Source organism: Pristiophorus japonicus, chromosome X (assembly GCF_044704955.1).
Source record: "Pristiophorus japonicus isolate sPriJap1 chromosome X, sPriJap1.hap1, whole genome shotgun sequence".
NCBI lineage: Eukaryota > Metazoa > Chordata > Chondrichthyes > Pristiophoridae > Pristiophorus > Pristiophorus japonicus.
The window spans coordinates 12,708,010-12,726,905 of record NC_092010.1 but is presented as its reverse complement, the minus strand read 5'-3'; the positions used below and the strand labels follow the sequence as shown (position 1 = coordinate 12,726,905).

At 45.6% G+C, this 18,896-nt stretch overlaps 1 protein-coding gene across 1 annotated transcript in view; it reads left to right on the top strand.

Moving 5' to 3' along the window:
* The first annotated feature begins 2,961 nt into the window (after positions 1–2,961).
* Positions 2,962–18,896, top strand: part of LOC139240862 (zinc finger protein 148-like) — a 1,532,788-nt gene continuing 1,516,853 nt past the window's right edge. Inside the window, exons 1-2 of the mRNA XM_070869355.1 lie at positions 2,962–3,209; positions 5,524–5,865. Coding sequence (XP_070725456.1) covers positions 3,099–3,209; positions 5,524–5,865 — 453 coding nt within the window. The 5' untranslated portion in view covers positions 2,962–3,098. The remainder of the gene's footprint in view (positions 3,210–5,523; positions 5,866–18,896) is intronic.

Here is an 18,896-nt window from a genome sequence, read left to right as displayed (position 1 = left end):
AATGTAACACCACTGTTTAAAAAAGGAGGGAGAGAGAAAACGGGTAATTATAGACCGGTTGGCCTGACATCAGTAGTGGGGAAAATGTTGGAATTAATTATTAAAGGTGAAATAACAGCGCATTTGGAAAGCAGTGACAGGATTGGTCCAAGTCAGCATGGATTTAGGAAAGGGAAATCATGTTTGACATAGAACATAGAAAATAGGTGCAGGAGTAGGCCATTCGGCCCTTCGAGTCTGCACCGCCATTCAATGAGTTCATGGCTGAACATGCAACTTCAGTACCCCATTCCTGCTTTCTCGCCATACCCCTTGATCCCCCTAGTAGTAAGGACTACATCTAACTCCTTTTTGAATATATTAGTGAATTGGCCTCAACAACTTTCTGTGGTAGAGAATTCCACAGGTTCACCACTCTCTGGGTGAAGAAGTTTCTCCTCATCTCGGTCCTAAATGGCTTACCCCTTATCCTTGGACTGCGACCCCTGGTTCTGGACTTCCCCAACATTGGGAACATTCTTCCTGCATCTAACCTGTCTAAACCCGTCAGAATTTTAAACGTTTCTATGAGGTCCCCTCTCATTCTTCTGAACTCCAGTGAATACAAGCCCAGTTGATCCAGTCTTTCTTCATATGTCAGTCCCGCCATCCCGGAAATCAGTCTGGTGAACCTTCGCTGCACTCCCTCAATAGCAAGAATGTCCTTCCTCAAGTTAGGAGACCAAAACTGTACACAATACTCCAGGTGTGGCCTCACCAAGGCCCTGTACAACTATAGTAACACCTCCCTGCCCCTGTACTCAAATCCTCTCGCTATGAAGGCCAACATGCCATTTGCTTTCTTAACCGCCTGCTGTACCTGCATGCCAACCTTCAATGACTGATGTACCATGATACCCAGGTCTCGTTGCACCTCCCCTTTTCCTAATCTGTCACCATTCAGATAATAGTCTGTCTCTCTGTTTTTACCACCAAAGTGGTTGACAAATCTTCTGGAATTTTTTGAGGATGTAACTAGTAGAGTGCACAAGGGAGAACCAGTGGATGTGGTGTATTTGGACTTTCAAAAGGCTTTTGACAAGGTCCCACACAAGAGATTGGTGTGCAAAATCAAAGCACATGGTATTGGGGGGTAATGTACTGACGTGGATAGAGAACTGGTTGGCAGCCAGAAGCAGAGAGTCGGGATAAACGGGTCCTTTTCAGAATGGCAGGCAGTGACTAGTGGAGTGTCGCAGGGCTCAGTGCTGGGACATTCTTGCTCGTGAGGGAGTGCAGCGAAGGTTCACCAGACTGATTCGCGGGATTGCGGGACTGACATATCAAGAAAGATTGGATCAACTGGGCTTGTATTCACTGGAGTTTAGAAGGATGAGAGGGGATCTCATAGAAACTTATAAGATTCTGATGGGACTGGACAGGTTAGATGCGGGAAGAATGTTCCCTATGATGGGGAAGTCCAGAACCAGGGGACACAGTCTTAGGATATGGGGTAGGCCACTTAGGACTGAGATGAGGAGAAACTTCTTCACTGAGAGTTGTTAACCTGTGGAATTCCCTACTGCAGAGAGTTGTTGATGCCAGTTGATTGGATATATTCAAGAGGGAGTTAGATATGGCCCTTGCAGCTAAAGGGATCAAGGGGTATGGAGAGAAAGCAGGAAAGGGGTACTGAGGGAATGATCAGCCGTGATATTATTGAATGGTGGTGCAGGTTTGAAGGGCCAAATGGTCTACTCCTGCACATATTTTCTATGTTTCCATGTTTCTATAATTGCAAGGTTGTTATTGTTGAAAATGCAATAGGGTACATGCTAGTACTACTGCAACAACAACTTGTAATTATATAGCATCTATAATGTAGATAAAACATCTGCGGGCGCTTCTCCGAGGCTTAATCAGACAATAATGGATATTGAGCCAAAGAAGGAGTTAATGAAAGGTTAGTAAAAGAGTTGTGTTTAAGGGAAGAGAGAATTGCACAGCAAATGGTCTGGACAGTTGAAAGTTCAGTCTAACTACAGGTGCTTGGGCTAAGGTTCGGGTTGGGGTTGAGTTGCCAGCTTTTTAAGTCTGTTGGAATATTTTAACATCGCTTTAGAATTGTTAAGATCAGGACAGTGATTCTAATATAGAAACAGAGGGAATGAAACATGATCAAAATGGATTATGAACATGTGGTGTGTGTATTTCTTTTGAAGATGAAAGGCACACTGCCCACTTTCAGAGCGGTTGGCACTTCTGGACGAAAACGAGGAAAGCTTTTGTCCAGCAGGCTGGGAATTTGCCAGTGAGTGTCATGGCGGCGGCGCACAGTCCCACATTCCAACAGTGACCACACTTCAAACGTACTTCATTGGCTGTGAAGCGCCTTGAGACGTCCGGTGGTCGCGTAAGGCGCTCTAGAAATGCAAGTTTGTCTTTCTTTCCTCCTTCCCACGGTGTTGTTGTGACTGGCTGCCAGCAAGTGTCATGGCGGCGGCGGCTTCTTCAACAAAAACCGTTATTATGTTGATTGAGGGCTAAATATTGGCCAGGAAGCGGGGGCGGGGAATGTAGTTAAATCTATTTTCTTGCAATGTGCTTTTTTTTTTGCTTGAAATTAAAAGCAGGAAGATTTAAAAAGTTTGTGTGCGGGGAGGCGGCGCGGTATTTCCCGGCGTGCTAGGGAGGGTGAGGAAGAAGGAGAGACTCGGAGCTTGGCCGCCGCGCTGTGAAGGAGCGGCTCTGCCGGTGAGTCACTCGGTGTTTCCCGCTTGCGGTGAGTTTGTGTAGGCGGCGGGGGCGGGGTGGGAGAGAGAGAGGGAGGCGCGGGCCGGGAGAGGCTCAGGCCGCGTTACTGGGCCCGGCTTAGCCTAGTAACGCGGCCTGAGCCTCTTCCCCCCCCCCACTTCTCTCTCTCTCTCCCCCCATACACGCTTCCCCCCTCCCCCCCGCCTCAAGGCCGCACTTTGTTCGACATCAACCCCCGCAATCCCAGCCCCGAAACTCAGCGGAGAAGGAAGGAAGGAAGGAAAGAGGGAGAGCCAAATTAACCCTCATCTTAAACATCCACCTCCAGCCAATGGCGTTCATTTCTCAACCTCGTTTTTGGAAGAATGCGAAAATCGAAGCTGGACTCTGGCACCAGCCCCGCGGGTGTGTGTCTCGGATGTTCAGATGACGCCACAGGCCCGGAGTCTTTCCATTCTGCAAACTGTTGTTTTACGGTCTGGTTTACATTTTTAATTGAAACATTTCAACCCCCCCCATCTCAAAGAAAGACTTGGATTTATTTCGCGCCAGACTTTTCAAAGCGCTTTGTTGCCAATGAAGTACTTTTTGAAGTGGAGTCACTGTTGTAATGTGGGAAACTCGGCAGCCAATTTGCGCACAGCAAGCTCCCACACACAGCAATGTGATAACAAAAACAGATTATCTGGTCATTATGTTGATTGAGGGCTAAATATTGGCCAGGAGGGGGGAAATGCACGTTTAAACCAAGTATGACTGTAGTTAAATCTATTTTCTTACAATGTGCTTTTTTTCTGCTTTAAATTAAAACCAGGAACATTTAAAAACTTTGCTGTGAGGGGTCTGGTCTGAAGGATAATCTGTTTTTGTTATGTTGATTGAGGGATAAATATTGGCCCCAGGACACCCAAGAACATCCCTGATGGAGCCTAACAACGAACTCCATCGCTTCACTGTGGTCTGAACTCTTGTTTGGAAAATGTCCCTGCATCGAATTCTCTCTGGACAGTGCTACTCTGTAGGTACTATGTACTTCACTGCTGTTTGGCCTATCCCTCATGTAGGCATCATTTTTTTTTACATTTTTATTTCACAAAATATGCAGGTGCTTCAGAAATTAAGTCTGCCTGGAATTTTGTGTAAAAGCTGCAGTGTCCCATGGCTACACCCCCCCCCCCCCCCCCCTCCACAGGGGAGAACTTTACGACTGCTCAAAGGCCCCCAAATTCCTCTTGATTTTGACTGAAAATTGTGCAGTCTGCTTGGGTGGAATTTGGGGCCGACCCTTGGATTACTGCCTACGGTCTGAAATTCTGGCAGGGGCTGCATGCACACAGGTGCTTCTGCCACAGTGTCATTCAAGGAGGCAGAACTTGCTGACATTCCTTGTCACAAACACCCATCAGTTACACTTTTCCTGTGGCCCAACAGCAACTTGTATTTATATAGCTCGTTTAATGTAGTAAAATGTCCCATGGCGCTTCAAACCAGTGTTATAAAGCAAAGTTTGACACTGAGCTACACGAGGCGAAATTAGGGCAGATTCCTAAAAGCTTGGTCGAAGAGGTAGGTTTTAAGGAGACAGTGCCTGCAGTTTAAAAAAAAATTGCCTCTGGTTAGAACGTCCCACTTCCTCAACGGAGTGCTAAGTAGCGCTTCAATATTCCTGGTCCCACATGAGGCAGACACCCAGGCAGCACCTTAAGCCTGCCTCCTTTGTCACCAGGATTTGAGATGGGGTCAACACCAGGCCATAGAAAGTCTCTTCCCCACTTTGTTTCTGGTGACACAGTGGCTCACCAGCAATCTTGGGGCTCGACTTTCTGACATTTTTCAAAGTGGATGTTAAAATATTTTAATAGTGCAGATAGGGAACTGTATAGTTTAGGTTCCTCATACTCCTAATGAGGCTCAGGGGCTCTTGCGGGTGGATGTAAAAGATCTCGTGGCACTATTTTGAAGAAGAGCAGGGGAGATTGGCCTGGGTGTGGCCAATATTTATCCTCAATCAACATCACAAACAGATTATCTGAGAAAACATGGGCTTAGGTTTCCTTTCGTGACTGCTCTACAGAGACCCCTACTGGAAGATGCATATGTGGAAGTTGGGGTCGAGCTCAACTGTGATTCCTCTTTTCTTCCCCTCCACCCCCCCCAGTCAAATAGGCTGCTTATGTCCGGGCTCACACTTGAATGACTATTTGTGGTTGACTCAGTGTCTCAGGGCAACCAAGAATGGGTAATAAATAAAAACAGAAAATGCTGGAAACACTCGGCGGGTCAGGCAGCATCTGTGGAGAGAGAAACAGTTAACGTGTCAGCTCGATGACCTTTCGTCAGAACCGGAAACGTTAACTCTCTTTCTCTTTCTCTCTCCACAGATGCTGCCTGAGCTGCTGAGTGCTTCCAGCATTTTCTGTTTTATTTTGGATTTCCACCATCCGCTGTGTATTGGTTTTGAATGGGCAATAAATGCTGCCTTGCCAGTGCTGCCCACATTCCAAGAATGATTTAAAACTTTGGCGAGGCAGCAGGGCTGCTGCCGTCGGTGGGACTGTGTCCGAACAGGAGTCAGTGCCTTCAGGGAAGAACATTCAAAGAAGGGAGTGTAAAATGTGTTTTCTAAAGTAGCAGAGAAATGGAGGGCAGTAAATGCTTTACACTGGAGTACTGATCTCCCTGTCTTATCTCTACTGTAGCTTGGACTGGTCCTTGTCTTGATCAGTAACATTTTATGCTCGGATTAATTCTTCTACAGTGACTTCTAATGATTTCTATCTTGTTTTACAGTACTCCAGCCAGATGAGTAGGGTGGATGGAATCTCCGATCCTCCTAGTGTCCCGATAGGCGGACAACAGCCCCTCCTCGAGTACAGTAGAACCCCCCAGCAGGCTTCTCTGGTAGACAATGCCATGTTACAAGACAACACCGGCGAAGTTCGGATCTTGCAGGACAGCTCTGTCAGTCATGAGATGGTGGCTTCCCACAGTCTCCTGCAGAGCAGAACAATCATTCATCAGGGAATGATAACTGACAGCGATCCGATGACTCGCAACACCATGAGAAGTGCAGATGGCATGGACAGTCATGTTGCTGTTACTGCCACACCAGTACTGTCCTGTGCACCCCAAGTAAGTACCTTGTGTTTTTTTTAATTCTCCCAAAGAGATTTGGGAGTCCCAAGTTAGAAATCATTAAAAGCCAGTAGACGGGTTAAAAACACAATCAAAAAGGCTAATAGAATGTTGGCCTTTATCTCTGAGGTTGGGTTACAAAGGGGCGCAGTTTATGCTACAGTTGTACAGAGTCTTGGTCAGACCCCATTTGGACACTGTGTTCAGTTTTGGGCTCCGCACCTCAGGAAGGATATATTAACCTTGGGAATGCACTGCAGATTCAGCAGAATGATGCTTGTAGGGTTAAATCATGAGGATAGATTGGATAAACTTGGTTTGTATTCCCTGGAGTATGGAAGATAGAGGGGTGACCTGATGTTTAAAATGCTAAAAGGATTCGATAGGGTAGATAGAGAAACTATTTCCTTTGATTGGGGGGGGGGGGGGGGGGGGGGGGGGGGGTTGGGAAGAGAAGAGAGAAACATGAATGAGGAGACATAATCTTAAAATTAGAGCTAGGCAATTTTGGAGGAAATTCAGGAAACAAAGGGTAGCAGAAATCTGGAACTCTCTGTCCCAAAAGGCTGTGGATGCTGGGATGACTGGCGCTTTCAAGACTGGGGCAAATAGCTTTTTGTTGGGTAACGGTATCAAGGGATATGGAGCTAAGGCAGATGGATACGTGGAGCTGATACACAGATCAGCCATGATCTAATTGAATGGTCGAACAGGTTCGAGGGGCTGAATGGCGGCCTCCTGTTCCTATTGCTTTTGCAGTGTAGTTGCTGCTGTAATGTAGGCAAAAGCAGCAGCCATATTGCACACAGCAAGAATCAACAAACTAGTGCTGTAAATGACCAGATATTCTGTTTTTAGTGGTGTTGGTTGAGGGATAAATATTGGTCAGGACACCAGGGAGAGCTCCCCTGCTCTTCTTTGAATTGTGCCATAGGATCTTTTACGTCTACCTGAGAGGGCAGCTGAGTCCTCTGTTAGCATCTCATCTGAGAAACGGCACCTCCGACATTGCAGCACTCCCTCAGCACTGCACTGGGTATCGGCTTGGGTTGTGTTCAAATCTCTGGAGTGGGTCTTGAACCCATGACCTTCTGGCTGAGGCGAGAGTGCTACCACTGAGGCATGGCTGACTCCTTAATATGTAACCTTTTATGTGCATGTCCCAATCAGTACAAGCACAACAAAGTGAAAAATTGCCCAGGTATGTCCTGTCCACAAAAAGCAGGACAAATCTAATCTGGCCAATTACCGCCCCATCAGTCTACTTTCAATCATCAGCAAAGTGATGGATGGTGTCGTCGACAGTGCTCTCAAGCAGGACTTACTCACCAATAACCTGCTCACCGATGCCCAGTCTGGGTTCTGCCAGGACCACTGGGCTCCAGTCCTCATTACAGACTTAGTCCAAACATGGACAAAAGAGCTGATTTCCAGAGGTGAGGTGAGAGTGACTGCCGTTGACATCAAGGCAGCATTTGACCGAGTGTGGCACCAAGGAGCCCGAGTAAAACTGAAGTCAATGGGAATCGGGGGGAAAACTCTCCACTGGCTGGAGTCATACCTCGCACACAGCAAAATGGTTGTGGTGGTTGGAGGTCAATTGTCTTAACCGCAGGACATTGCTGCAGGAGTTCCTCAGGGCAGTGTCCTAGGCCCAACCATCTTCAGCTGCTCCATCAATGACCTTCCCTCCATCATAAGATCAGAAGTGGGATGTTCGCTGATGATTACACAGTGTTCAGTTCCATTCACACTCCTCAGATAATGGAGCAGTCCATGCCCACATGCAGCAAGACCTGGCCAACATTCAGGCTTGGGCTGATATGTGGCAAGTAACATTTGTGCCACACAAGTGCCAGGCAATGTCCATCTCCAACAAGAGAGAGTCTAACCACCTCCCCATGACATTCAATGGCATTACCGTTGCCAAATCTCCCACTATCAACATCCTGGGGGTCACCATTGACCGTAACAACTGGGCAAGCCACATAGATCCTGTGGCAACAAGAGCAGGTCAGAGGCGAGTGACTCACCTCCTGACTCCCCAAAGCCTTTCCACCATCTACAAGGCACAAGTCAGGAGTGTGATGGAATACTCTCCACTTGCCTGGATGAGTACAGCTCCAAACAACACTCAAGAAGCTCAACACCATCCAAGACAAAGCAGCCCACTTGATGGGCACCCCATCCACCACCTTAAACATTCACTCCCTCCACCACCGGCGCACCGTGGCTGCAGTGTGTTGTGTGTGCCATCTACAAAATGCACTGTAGGACCTTCACCTAGAAGGACAAGGGCAGCAGGTGCAAGGGAACACTGCCACCTCCAAGTTCCCCTCCGAGTCACACACCATCCTGACTTGGAAATATATTGCCGTTCCTTCATCGCTGGGTCACAATCCTGGAACTCCCTCTCTAACAGCACTGTGGGAGAACCTTCACCACACGGAGTGCAGCGGTTCAAGAAGGTCACCACCACCAGCTTCTCACGGGGCAATTAGGGATGGGCAATAAATTGCCAGCGACACCCACATCCTGTGAATGAATTATAAAGAAAACCCAGAAGTATCCTGGTTGAGCGATCTTGATTGAATAATATCTGACCATGATGAGTGGAGTCTATTTTGAAGTTTCAAACAATGAAATGAAAGGCAGATTACAAGCAGCCTTCTGCCCCATCACCTCCATCCCTTTGCGTGAAGAGATTGTGGTGGTGAAGGGACAATATTTTATATTTTCTGGTCCTGCCCAAAGTTCCAGTTCTACTGGCAAAAAAAAACTCACCAGACGCACAATTGAGTCAGACGCAGAGCGGCTTTCCCATAGTGGTCACCCAGACCGTTTGAGCACATTCCCGGGTTTCCTCCTCCTCCTCACAGCTCGAAGGTGCATCCCACCGATCTGGCAGCAAGCAGACCACACCCGGTCAATATGGGTCGAGGCGCTCTGCAACAAGCCTCACCTAAAAATATATATACTCCAGGCTGAACCAGGAGAAGTGCTCTGAAATCTGATTCCCATTCTTGCCCTACTACAAATGGCTGATCAATACATCAACATCTCTTGTATAATAGCGCAAGGCATTGTGTGGCAGGGGCAGGCACGACCCTATCTGCCCATGGAAAGTCATAAAATGATAGCTCTGCTGCCGAAAAGATCGTCAGACATTTCGACTGCTGCAACAGGCAGTCACAGCAATGAAAAGCAATGCCACCCACCAAGGACAGGCTGCTGTAAGCTGCTATGTGTGGCTTACTCCCCATCGATCAGCATCTCTGTTATGTGCACTGGACCGTGCGCACTGTAAACTATGCCAACACTGTACAAATGTATAACTGTTGTATATGAGAATGATTGCAATTGCAATGAACACTAATTATAATCAATGATCCAGCCTGTTTAATGCTTGACAATAGGATAGTGAGCTGATTAAAGTTGTTTCAATACTACAGATGCTGGATGGTCGATTGTATCTATCAGTAGATGGGCTATTCCTTTATTTTAATTTCAGATATTATTCATACTGGTCACGTGGTGCTGCCCATGAGGAGTGAAGACCTTGTGTAGTCTTAATCTGAAGTGCAGTTCGAAGGTGGGGAATTAATTGGGGCTGGCTGTGCAGACTTAATTCCGTCCCTATCGTAAAGTCATTTACAAGGTAACAGAGAGAATAGGCAGTAGATGCAATTTATCCAGATTTTCAAAAGGCCTTCGATAAGGTACCCCATAATAGACTGATGAACAAGGTCAGAGAATGCAGAGTCAGGGGACAAATAGCAGAATGGATAGCTAGCTGGCTTCAATACAGAAAGCAGAGAGTAGGGGTAAAGGGTAGCTATTCACAGGGGCAGGAGGTGGGTAGTGGTGTTCCAGGCTCAGTGCTGGGACCACTGTTGTTCACAATTTATATTAATGATTTAGACTTTGGAATCAAAAACACAATTTCTAAATTTGCGGATGACACCAAATTGGGAGGAGATAGTTAATACCGAGGAGGACTGCAACAAATTACAGGAGGACATTAATAAAGTTGCAGAATGGGCATATAATTGGCAAATGAAGTTCAACACACATAAATGTGAGCTATTACATTTTGGTATGAAGAATAGGGAGGTCACATTACTTGGAGGGTGAGAGTCTGGGTGGGGTAGAGGAACAAAGGGATCTCGGAGTACAAATACACAACCTGTGTCGTAACTTTTAGCAATTTATCAAGGCCATAATAAAGCAAACCAAGCACTAGGGTTTATTTCTACAGGGATGGAATTGAAAAGAAGTGAAGTTATGCTAATCCTGTATCGAGCCTTGGTTAGATACAGTTCTGGTTGCCATATTATAAAAAGGATATAGAGGCTGGAGAGGGTGCAGAGAAGATTTACAAGGATGATACCAGAAATGTGAGGGTATATTCATCAGGAAAGGATGAACAGGCTGGGTCTCTTTTCTCTTGAAAAGAGAAGGCTGAAGGGTGCACTAATAGAGGCCTTTAAAATAATGAAAGGTTTTGATGGAGCGGATACAGAGAGAATGTGGGGAAGAGCATAACTAGAGGCCATCAATATAAGATAGTCACCAGAAGAAACTTCTTTACCCAGAGAGCGGTGAGAATGTGGAACTCGCCACCACGGAGGGGTTGAGGCGAATAGTATCGATGCATTTAAGGGGAGGCTGGACAAGCATATCAGGGAGAAGGGAATAGAGCGTTAAGCTGGTAGTTAGATGAGGAAAGACTGGTGGAGGCTCGAGTGGAGCATAAACGCTGGCATGGACTGGCTGGGCCGAATGGCCTGTTTCTGTGCTGTATATCCGATGTAAACTTGTCTTAATTTATAGTGGGAATATAAAAAATAATGTCCACATTTACGAAGGAAACTGTGTTTGCAGTCTGGGTGGGAGAGGGTGAAATTACTGTATGATTGGCAGTTTTTTAATAAATGTACAGAGTAATTTATAATGGAAAATGTTGACAGGATGTGTGTACAGAATTCTTTAATATTATCGATCTGCATTTCATTTGTGGTGTGGCTACATATTGTGAAATAAGTTAACATTTTAATGGCCCGGATTTTGCAGTCAGTGCGAGTCATGCTGTCAGCACGCCGTCATACCTCTTTTGAAATCCACCGAAAGTTCGTGATTTCCGCATGCACAAAATCCGGAACTTGCGGTCTGTCAATGTATACATTGACAGGCGATCCGCAAGGGCCATGTAAAACAACTGCTGGCACAGAGTTGGGCTATTTGCCCACCAACTGTCCAGCAATTACGCACGGAAATGTTACGGCATAGGGCCTGTTTGCATCAGCGTAAGGGGATACCTCGGGCTTGATTGAAACTTTGACATATCGAAATTATACACATATACTGTATCAAATGAGTTTCTGCAAATGTTAGCCTGGATTCGTGTTTTAATGATGTTGAAAATTAAATCTTTATTGAGGTTGGTTGAATGAAGATATTTATGAATTAAATTCCAATTCTGTAAATTGTAATTGGATCTGATTTCAGGATTCTATTAAATCTCATTACGGGATTCCCTTTGGAAATGATTAAAATGGAATTCTGTTTTGTGATTGGAGGATCAGGCCCACGTGATCCCAGGTACGCTTCCGCACCGCCTGCGTCCCTGGGATCCATGGGCCATTCCACTGCCCTCCGCCTTGCAGCCTCACCGCCAGCAGGTAGGTGCATAATCCACTCGCAGGTAGGGGGCTTACTCCGGAGGTACGCTTCTGACCACAAATTTGGCCCAATGTCTTGCAAACTTTACTTGGACATTTTTCAGCTACTGAGGGATAAAAGGCGGTCATTTTTTTTTCAAAAGGCGTTTTGAGTGAGTTCATCTTTTTTCTTTAATTGGCAGGTTCTCCTGATTGGTCATTCAGGATTGCTTCAGGACCATAATAATTTCTCATTTGGTAGTTTCTAGCTGCTTTTGATTCATATGTTCCTTCCCTTTTCAGTTTAGATATGCTGCTCTTTTACTTCAACAAATTATGACCGGTGAAGTGGAATAATTTCAGGAAGTGCCCACTAGACGCAAGACCGTTAATGTGTTATTCGTGGATCTCCCATGGCATGTCAGCAGTCGGTCTCTCGCTCTCTCTCGCTCTCTCTCCATGCTGGTCCTGCTGCAGCCCCATATCTCTTTGGCTTCACCTGGCCCCTCCCTTTCCTACCAGCCCACTGCTTCCGTTACCTCTTTGAACTATGCTCTCAACTCCTATATGGTCTCCTCCCATCCACTTTACCCCTGCATCCACTGAGTTTAAAGCTCTTATGGCTCTCTAGATAGACCATAAGCACTTTAAAAGCAATTAGTGTTTCCCGGTAAAGCACTGGACCTGGACGGGTAAGGGCATGCGGGCCACAGTGGGCCCCAGCGGGGATTGGCCAGAGGTGTGAATGGAAGGTGTGTAGATGGCGATGGGCCCAGATGGGCAATAGGTAGACGCTGGAGCGGGGGAGCGCTGCAAAGATGGGCAGGTAGAAAGTAGGAGGAGGAAGTCGAGACCGGTGGCGGCAGCAGTAAGTAAGTTTTAAAATTAAATAAAAATTGAAACAAAACTTTCTGGTGGCAGTGGGAAATAAAAGTAACCTAAAATGAAAAACCTGTATCGGAACTTACCTGAAGGAAACCAGGATTAACGAAAATTACCTGGAGCAATAGAGCAAAGTAGCAGCATCACCCAGTGCTGGGATGGTTGAAAGGCAATCCCAACATCGCAAAATTGTGCACAGGAAATAAGTGTGACAAATGGGAAGTGTTTGCTGTCCTTCTCGATGCAAGACGTTTAATACATTGCTAGTGGATGGGTGACAGGAAGTCAGAAGATACTGTGCTATATAAAGAAAAGGATGTGATGTGGTGTTGCTGGCGATAAGTGCAGGGGAGGCTATTGGCAATGTGCAATCCGGTATGAAGGTAGTTTGGGGTGGAACATATTTGGTAGGAGTAAAAGTCGGTGAGGTAGAGTACAAAGTAATGAAGGGGTGGGGGTAATGAGTAGTGAGAAGCTATGGAGTATTGTGTGTCGTGAGTAATCAGGGCAGGTATTTAGGGGCAGGGTAGTGGATATGGGTGTAATGAGAAGTTGAGGGTGTGGGGCAAGTATGAGGGAGGAGTGAAAAGTTTGGATGGTGGACTTTGGGGGTAATAGGCATTTGGAAGGATAGAGGATTTTAGCGGACGTGATTAGTTTGGACATCAGTGGGTATTGGGAAGGAGGGGCGATGATGGTGAGTAGAATGGCATGGAGGACTTATTTTGAGTTGGGCCAATAGGGTGGCACCAGGGATTAAAATATATCTAAACGGATAGCAGCAGACTTGGATGGATATTGAGCATCGGAGAGCTAACAGGGTTGAAGTGACGAGAAGGAGCCATGCAGCAGCAGAAAGAGGCAGCTGGAGAGAAGGGGCTGCGGAGAGAGAGTGGACACAGGCACAGTCAGGAATGGAGAGAGTGTGCGGGACAGAAAGAGCCACGGAGTGGAGTGAAGGAGGCAGGGCATAGAGGTAGACGGTCACAGAAACTGGAGCCAAAGTCAGGGAAGCAGAGAAAGAGCAGGGCTAAGGCCAGCAGGTGGGGTGGAGAGCACGAGTCAGGGAGCAGAGTTGGGCTGCCAAGCCAGTCAATGAAGCAGGTGGTGGCAAAACTCCAGAAGTCTTAAAGTGGGCCGATATCATCAGTGCAGGGGGAAGAGGGGAAGATGATACAGCAGTCAGCTGTGAGGAGGACAGCCAAGGGGTGAGCTCGGCTACATTACCGGGAGCCAGTAGTGAGTTTGGGGAGAAGCTTAAAATCTGAATAAACCCTTTTTGTGGGTCTGGGGGGTAGTCAGCAAAACGCAGCAGCCGGTGAATCTCATCATAGCAACGGCTGGCGAGAAGCCCTGGGCGGGGGGGGCGCATGGCAGAATGGAACCTGAACTCTTGGCCCCTTTCGGGCCTTCAGGTGCCACCCTTCCATCTCTTGCCTGTCGGTCTCTTCTTTGACCGACCCATCCATGGTCTCTTGTGCTTTCGGGCAGCCCCAGCCTGCAGCCTTTACTTTAAAGTACAACACACTATTAACGAGTTTGCCAACTTATACAGTTTTTAAATTAAATAAAAAATGTGTCGCATAAACTCTAATAATGCAGTTTCCTGGTATTTATTGCATTAAAATACCCTTAAGCCCCCAAAATGGTTCAAAAGTGGAAGTTTTTAAACTGACTTTTCAACTAAAATGAAGAGGGAGAGGCTTGTTGTGATTAGAACATGTCAATAAGGAGGAATGCAATAATTCTACTTCATCTTCCATCTAGGTTTAAATCATTTGGAAAGGAACCTATAATCCCATTCAACCTTTTTGTTGAGGAATAGAATACATTTTCAATAAATAATCTTTTTTGCTTTTTGTCAAGAGAAGTCACAGCTGCTATTGATCATGAGTTTAAACAAGCAGTCTGGAATAGAATAGGAGTCATTAATATTTTAATCTTGCAATTTTGTTTCAAAATCGTTTGGAGAAAGCAAAGAAACTCTGGATTCCCGCAGGATAATGGAACACTTCCTTCTCTTCAACTCCGAAACCTACTGAATGAAACCAAAGATACTCTGAACATGCTGGAAATCCTAAAACTGATTAAATTGCTCCAGCAAATTGTCTTGTGTCTTTCAATGCCTTCCTTAAAGCTTTTACTTCAAGGCCTCACTCAGCCTGTCTGAAAAACCTGTGCTCCGACTGGGAATTTTTACTTCTGCAAAGTTTCGAACCACATCTGTGTGTTCTGAGCCTGTGCCATTTGCAGAATTTCTCGGTCTACAATCTGTGCACCAACAGGAGTTGAAGGGTAGAGGGGGGGGCTTCCCCTCATCCAGCAAAGATTTATCAGTTTCTTTGCTTCTTCCCCAAAGATATTACAAAACGGGAGATTGAATTATTAAAATGACTCGTTTCAGTAGGTCTCATTTAAAACCGCTTTTTAAAAAAAAAAAGTGCTCAGTCACGACTTCTGATTAACATGCCTGTGATCAGCAGCGGCTGTAGTTTTTTTGCCTTTCTAACAAGGCTCAGGTTTATTGAGACTGGATTTCATTTTTCTCAATAGAATGGTTGAATTTTCAGTTACAAACTCTTCTATTGAACCATTTTTGAGAGTGGAGGGATCTCTCTTTCTATTTAAAAACTGGGGAACTGCATAAAGCTTTGAGTATTTTAGTTTGTTGATGGAGATTTGTGCTTATTATAAAGGCTGTAAAGGTCAACCGACTCATTAATAATGCGCTAATTGCTGTAAGGCCGAACGTAAAGACAGGAACTAGCTGACAACTGGGAAATAGGTGACTGGTTAGGGATGCCTGTTGGCTCAAAAGGAACTCTGAAAGGTTTGAGAAAGGACTCTGGTACGTGTTTGGTGCAGTTTGGATCCCAAATTCTTGCCCCTCTCTCCCTCTACAAAGTTGCTGAACCCTACTCCCCTTAAATACTGCTAAATGCCAGCAACCCCACGTTCTGCCAGACACTGCCGTCCGTTTCCCCCTCCCCCCCACACTTTACCGTCCATATACACTCCAACATCCCCTTCTCTGGACTTCTTTTCCCCTACCCCTCAGATTCAGATGCTCCAAGATCCTAGAATGCAGTCCTGGGGCTCCTTAATCCCAGGATATTCAACAATATCCCCAGACCCTGGGACACTATTCCTTAATGTTTTCATTATCCTGCTCCCTGTGACCTCATCTCAGGAACCTGTCCTAGTGTTTTCGGAGCCCCTTCTATAGTGTTTGCGGAACCATTGGACCCCATTCCACTGTTCTTAGACTCTGGAAACTCTCTCAAAATACTCCTCGACCTTGAGACCCCATTCAATTGCTGCTAGATATTGAGCTGCTTCAATGCTGATAATACTACTTGGCATAACAACCCTGCTCTTGAGAAACCTCTAACCAGGTGAGCAATATCATGGAAGTTTTTCTAGCAATATATTCAAATCCTTTAGTTTTTGTGGCAGTTGGCACAGTTCAGTCACTGCTGCATCCCACCCCATCACATTATTTTCAGTAGGGCACGGTCATGTAATCACACTGCTGATACCCCTTCCTCCATTGATGATGCTGTTGTGTTTGCTCTCTTCAGTGGATTTGAAAGAAAGTAATGGTTGCTTTCCAGCTTTCCAACTTTCCTGCTGCAGTTCAGTAAACTGACGGATTAGATTAAAGCTCTGCAGTCCTGCTACACCAAGCCATGAATGGTGGACAATAAAACGAGTAAAAGGGGGATGTGGCTCCATGAGCATCCTCAACGATGGCAGAGCTCAGCATGTGAGTGCAAACGACATGACTGAAGCGTTCGCACCTACCTTCAGCCAGTAATGCCGAATGGATAATCCATCTCTACCTCCTTATGAGGTTCCCACCATCACATATCGGTCGTCGGCCCATTCAGTTCACTCCACGTGATCTTGAGAAACGGCTGAGCGCCCTCGATACAGCAAAGATTACGGGTCTTGACAGCTCCTATGGTCCATAAGAAATAGGAGCAGGAGCAGGCCATTTGCCCCCTCGAGCCTGCTCCACCATTCAATAAGTTCATGGCTGATCTGATCATGGACTCAGCTCCACTTCCCTGCCCGCTCCCCATAACCCTTTACTCTCTTGTTGCTCAAAAGTCTGTCTATCTCTGCCTTAAATATATTCAATGACCCAGCCTCCACAGCTCTCCGGGGCAGAGAATTCCATAGATTTACAACCCTCTGAGAGAAGAAATTCCTCCTCATCTCAGTTTTAAATGGGTGGCCCCTTATTCTGAGACTATGTCCCCTAGTTTTAGTTCCCCCTATGAGTGGAAATATCCTCTCTGCATCCACCTTGTCGAGCCCCCTCATTATCTTATATGTTTCAATAAGATCACCTCTCATTCTTCTGAATTCCAATGTATATAGGCCCAACCTATCTTCATAAGTCAAATCCCTTCATCTCTGGAATCAGCCTCGTGAACCTTCTCTGAACAGCCTCCAATGCAAGTATATCCTTCCTTAAATACGGAGACCAAAACTGTACCAATACCCTGTACAGTTGTAGCAGGACTTCTCTGCTTTTATACTCTAACCCTCTTGCAATAAAGGTCAACATTCCATTTGCCTTCCTGATCACTTGCTGTACCCGCATATTAACTTTTTGTGTTTCATGCACAAGGACCCCCAGATCCCTCTGTACTGCAGCACTTTGCAATTTTTCTCCATTTAAATTATAATCTGCTTTTCTATTTTTTCTGCCAAAGTGGATAACCTCACATTTTCCCACATTATACTCCATCTGCCAAATTCACGTAGCCTGTCTATATCCCTTTGCAGATTTTTTGTGTCCTCACAATTTGCTTTCCCACCCGTCTTTGTATCATCAGCAAACTTGGCTACATTACACTCGGTCCCTTCATCCAAGTCATTAATATAGATTGTAAATAGTTGAGGACCCAGCACCAGTCCCTGCGGCACCACACTAGTTACTGTTTGCCAACTGAAAAATGACCCATTTATCCTGCGCTCTGTTTTCTGTTTGTTAGCCAATCCTCTATCCATGCTAATATATTTCCCCCTACCTCGTGAACGTTTATCTCGTGCAGTAACCTCTTACGTGGCACCTTATCGAATGCCTTCTGGAAATCCAAATACACCACATCCACTGGTTTCCCCGTTATGCACCCTGCTCGTTACATCCTCAAAGAACTCCAGCAAATTTGTCAAACGTGATTTCCCTTTCATAAAACCATGCTGACTGCTTGATTGAATCATGCTTTTCCAAATATCACGCGACTGCTTCCTTAATAATGGACTCTAGCATTTTCCCAACGACAGATGTTAGGCGAACTGGTCTATAGTTTCCTGCTTTCTGGCTGCCACCTTTCTTAAATAGGGGTGTTACATTTGCGGTTTTCAATCCGTTAGGACCCCCCCCCCCCCAGAGTCCAGGGTATTTTGGTAGATTACAACCAATGCATCCACTATCTCTGCAGCCACTTCTTTTAAGACCCTAGAATGTAAGACATCAGGTCCAGGGCACTTGTCCGCCTTTAGTCCCATTATATTACCGAGTACTACTTCATTAGTGATAGTGATTGTATTAAGTTCCTCCCTCCCTATAGCCCCATGATTATCCACTATTGGGATGTTTTTTGTGTTTCTACCGTGAAGACCAATACAAAATATTTGTTCAACGTCTCTGCCATTTCCCTGTTCCCCATTATTAGTTCCCCAGTCTCATCTGCCAGGGGACCAACATTTACTTTAGCCACTCTTTTCCTTTTTATGTACCTGTAGAAACTCTTACTATCTATTTTTATATTTTGTGCTAATTTACTTTCATCATCTATCTTCCCTCTCTTTATCATTTTATTTAGTCATTCTTTGCTGGCTTTTAAAAGTTTCCCAATCCTCTGGCCTGTCACTAGTCTTGGCCACATTGTATGCCCTTGTTTTCAATTTGATACCCTCCCTTATTTCCTTAGTTCGCCACGGATGGTTATCCCTTCTCTTACAGTCTTTCCTTCTCATTGGGATATAGTTTGTTGCGAGTATGAAATACCTCCTTAAAGGTCTGCCACTGCTCATCAACCGTCCCATACTTTAATCTATTTTCCCAGTCCACTTTAACCAACTCTGCCCTCATACATTTGTAGTCACCTTTATTTAAGCTAAGGACCCTGGTTTGAGAATGAACTTTCTCGCCCTCCCAACGGAATTTGAAACTCAGCCATCTTATGGTCACTCATTCCGAGAGGATCCTTTATTAGGAGATCATTTATCAATCCGTACCAGATCCGTCTCATTATACCGTACCAGATCTAAGATAGTCTGCTCCCTGGTTGGTTCTGCAACATATTGTTCAAGGAAACTATCCCAGATACACTCTATGAACTCCTCCTCAAGGCTATCCTGGCCAATTTACTTTGTTCAATCAATGTGAAGATTAAAATCGCCCATGATTATTGCTGTTCCTTTATTACAAGCCTCCATTATTTCTTGATTTATACTCCGTTCAACAGT